At 46.6% G+C, this 3,834-nt stretch overlaps 1 protein-coding gene across 1 annotated transcript; it reads left to right on the plus strand.

The window, feature by feature from the left end:
- The first annotated feature begins 2,704 nt into the window (after positions 1–2,704).
- On the plus strand, positions 2,705–3,113 carry LOC109919907 (protein PIGBOS1). The gene has a single exon (XM_020519945.2). The coding sequence runs from the start codon at positions 2,815–2,817 to the stop codon at positions 2,995–2,997; it is 183 nt and encodes a 60-aa protein (XP_020375534.1). The 5' UTR covers positions 2,705–2,814; the 3' UTR covers positions 2,998–3,113.
- The last annotated feature ends 721 nt before the right edge of the window (positions 3,114–3,834 follow it).

Raw genomic sequence — 3,834 nt, forward strand, 5'->3', positions numbered from 1 at the left:
GATGATTCTCTTCCACTCACCCTTTCCTCAACCTTTTCCTCCCTGTGGCTGAGGAACTCCTCCCAGAATTGCAGTGTGGCTTTTGGCCACAATGAACATGATTTTCACTGCGTGACAGCTGCAGGAGAAATGCAGAGAAAAAAGAAGCATAAAACTGTACATGGCTTTCTTTGACTTTACAAAGACCTTTGACACAGTCAGCCTGGAAGTATGAGGGTGAGTCCGTAGGTGCCCATACAGACCAATGAAGCTACCACAGGTTCTGTTACACGTGGGGCGGAAGGTGGTCACGGGAAGGGGTGAGTGGGGCATTGGTGTGGCAGCATGATCCTTTCACTGTTTTCACCTGGCTTCTGCTTTTTCCTGAGTCTCTAGATGCTTGATGCTTTCCCGGATGCTCCTCCACTTTGAATCGTCTTGGGCCAGTGATTTCCTGGTGTAATGGGCATGTCGCACTTTGCCAGTGAGGCCTTGAGGGTATCATTGATCAAGGGTGGGCAGTGCCTTGATGCTGGGGATGTGGCCTGGTTGAGGACACTGCTGTTGGTGCGTCTTTCTTCCCAGTGAATTTACAGGACCTTGCACAGGCAGTGATACTCCAGCGCCTTGACGTATCTGTTGTAGACAGTTCGCATCTCATAGCCATATAGGAGTGCAGGAACCACCACAGCTCTGTAGACAATGATCTTGGTGTTGGATTTGATGTTGTAGTCCTCAAATACCCTTTTCCTCAGGTGGCCGAAGGCTGTGCTAGGGCACTGCAGGCAGGGCTTCGTCAATTGCTGCTTTGGCCAACAGGAGACTTTTTTGAGTTAATGGAAGTGTTACTCTTTCTCTAAGGCCTCCCTATTGATCTTGGGGAGGGATTTGCCCCACAATGTCAGGCCAGATTGATGGAGGACCTTCATCTTGTAGATGTTCGGGGTGAGACTCATGGTCTCATATGCCTGTGTAAAGGTGCTGACGATGATCTGGAGTACATCCTCCTGAGATTGCACGTATACATATGCATACTGCAACTCCATGACACAAGTTGGGGTGACTTTGGTTTTGGCTTAAAGGTGGCAGAGGTTGAATAATTTCCTGCTGGTTCTGTAAGTTAGCTCCACTCCAGCAGGGAGCTTGTCGGAGGGGAGGTGAAGTATTGCAGGGAAGTAGATCAAGGACAGAGTTGGGCAATGACGCAGCCCTCCTTTAACACCGGTCCGAACAGGCAATGGTTCGGTGATGGAGTTATTTATTTGTCATTACTACGACTTCCATGTTGTCATGGAGCAGATAAAGAATGCTGACAAACATAATGGTGCAGCCAAAGCTGAGAAGGATGCTCCATCATGCTTCCAGATTGACGGTGTCAAAGGTCTTTGTAAAGTCAAAGAAGGCCATGTACAGGGGCGTTTTTTTTCTCTGCATTTCTCCTGCAGCTGTTGCACGGTGAAAATCACGTCCATTGTGCCCATCTGTGGCCAAAAACCACACTGCAATTCCGGGAGGAGTTCCTCAGCCACAGCGAGGAAAATGGTTGAGGGAACAAGTCCAACCGTCGTAACAAACTCAGAAGTCACTTGTGATTTCAAATAAACCCGTTGGACCATAACCTAGTGTTCTGTGACTTCTGACTTTGTCCACCCCAGTCCAACACTGGCATCGTCACATCACAACTGTGGTAACTACAGGGGAATCTCCTTGCTGTCATCCATTGGAAAAGTCATCACCAAGGTCCTCCTCAACAGTCTCATTTTGAGGAGCATCTTAAAGGTGGACAGCAAAATAGAAATGGAAAACAGTCTAGGGAAGGAATTCCTGAACTTTTGGGCTTTGCCAACTTTATGGTGGAACAATTAAAATTGGGAGTGCTCAAGAAGCCAGGAATGGAGGGCTGTGGAGAGCATGGAAACTTGTGTGGATGGGAATGTGGGATAGGTAAGGCCAAAGAGGAATTGAGAAGAAAGGATGAATGCTTAAGTGGGACTGAGTGTGGATTGGTAGTTTCAATTTGCAGCATCAAAGAGTGTATTGGATGATTGGAACAAAAATGGAATTTGCTGGAAAAGCTCAGCAGATCTGGCAGCATCTGTGAAGAAAAAATCAGAGTTAATGTTTTGGGTCCAGTGACCCTCAGAACTGATTTAGTAGCTGCCGTTCTTTTGGTTTTTATTTAGTTTTGGATGATTGTTTCATAGAGATGGTGTGCAGAGACATAGAGAGAAAAGGTATGAGATTGGCACTAGGTAATAGAAGTAGCACGAACATGATGGGTCGACTCGTTCTGTGTCCTATCAATTCTGTGATTCAGTGCACAGTGGGGAGGAGAGTAGGCAAGAGTGAGGATATGTACTGCAGCAAACTTGATGTCAAATTTAGCTAAGGTGGAATGTGGGAGGCCTACCAGCAGGGAGAGCATTGCAGTAAAGAAATTGAGAGATTTGATGAAGTAGAAGATGGTGTGGTCAAAGCAATAATGTGATCTTTTAACATGGCAACTCTACTCATGGTGGGAGCCATTTCTCTGATGTAAGGAACCCTAACCATGTCTCTGAATGCTATAGCGAGAAATTGCGCATGTGCAGCAGCACCATCCAAAAGCGGGGAGAAAGGTAAGAGTCTGATTGGCGGAGATATCCGGACTCCTCATTGGTTCAGCACTCGAGCTTCATGATTGGGTCCGATCTGGCGTCCACGTGACTGAGGCGGTTGAAGCGCATGCGCTGTCCAGGGGAGGTCCCGCCGACATTTTAATGTCAAATCTCGTCCGTTTCCTTCACCTCCCCCTCCTTTCCATTTACCGCTCAGTGCCCGGAGCGGTTGCCGCTGATGGCTCTCAGGAGGCTCCCGTTCTCTCAGTTGACCCTAGCCGCGGTGCTGGGGGTGGCGGGCGGTCTGTACGTGTACAAACCCATCTTCCAGCGGTACAGCCTGGAGCAGCGTAAGGCCCAGGAGGTGACACTGGCTCAGCTCCCAGAGTCTCACCGGCCCCAGAGTCCAGCCAAGGGCTGACCCTGACCCGGCCCAGATAATGAGAGGAAAACGACTCTTCAAGGGCGAAGTCGGCCGTGGATATTTTTAGCCCTATTTCCAAAACGCTATGTTTACTGAACTTTATAATGCAGACACATGCCAACTTTTTTTTTAACAAAATGATAATAATACTCTCTCCTCGTCGAAGACAGAAGTTGTGGCAATAACTCCCACTCCAGAGATTTGCGCATAAATTCAAAGTTGACGGCGCGGTGCATTGGTGAGGGAGAGTAACACGGCTGGAGCTGCCGAATTTCGAACGAAACACTAAACCAAAGGCTGATGTGTCATCTCACATGGATGTAAATTCTATCCGAAGAAGAATTAAAAGATCTTCAACTTTCTGTCAACATCAAAAAATAGTTTGTCTGGTCATTATCACATCACTGGCTTTCTGTGTACCTTGTTTCCGACAAGTGACTGCACTTCAGAAATACTTAATTGGCTGCAAAGTGTTTTGGAAAACTCTGAGGTTGTGAAAGCAGCACATAAATAGAATTCTTAAAAAAAAAACCTCAGTAGAAACACGAGAAGTTGCTAAAAAAATGTATTCCTGGGTTTGTTGGGATTAGATATTTTTACTAAATAAAAACCAAAAGAACTGTGGATGCTGTAAATCAGGAACAAAAACAAAGTTTCTGGAAAAGCTCAGCAGGTCTGGCAGCATCTATGAAGGAGAAAACAGAGTTAACGTTTCGGGTCCGGTGACCCTTCCTCAGAACTTAGATATTTCCTTAGATATTTTTACTACTGAATTGTGCTTTTTCTGATAATATAGTTTGGCCGTTGGGAGAGTAAGTCTCAAGCCTTGCTCAT

This window comes from Rhincodon typus, chromosome 33, assembly GCF_021869965.1.
Source record: "Rhincodon typus isolate 14 chromosome 33, sRhiTyp1.1, whole genome shotgun sequence".
In the NCBI taxonomy this organism is placed as follows: Eukaryota; Metazoa; Chordata; class Chondrichthyes; order Orectolobiformes; family Rhincodontidae; genus Rhincodon; species Rhincodon typus.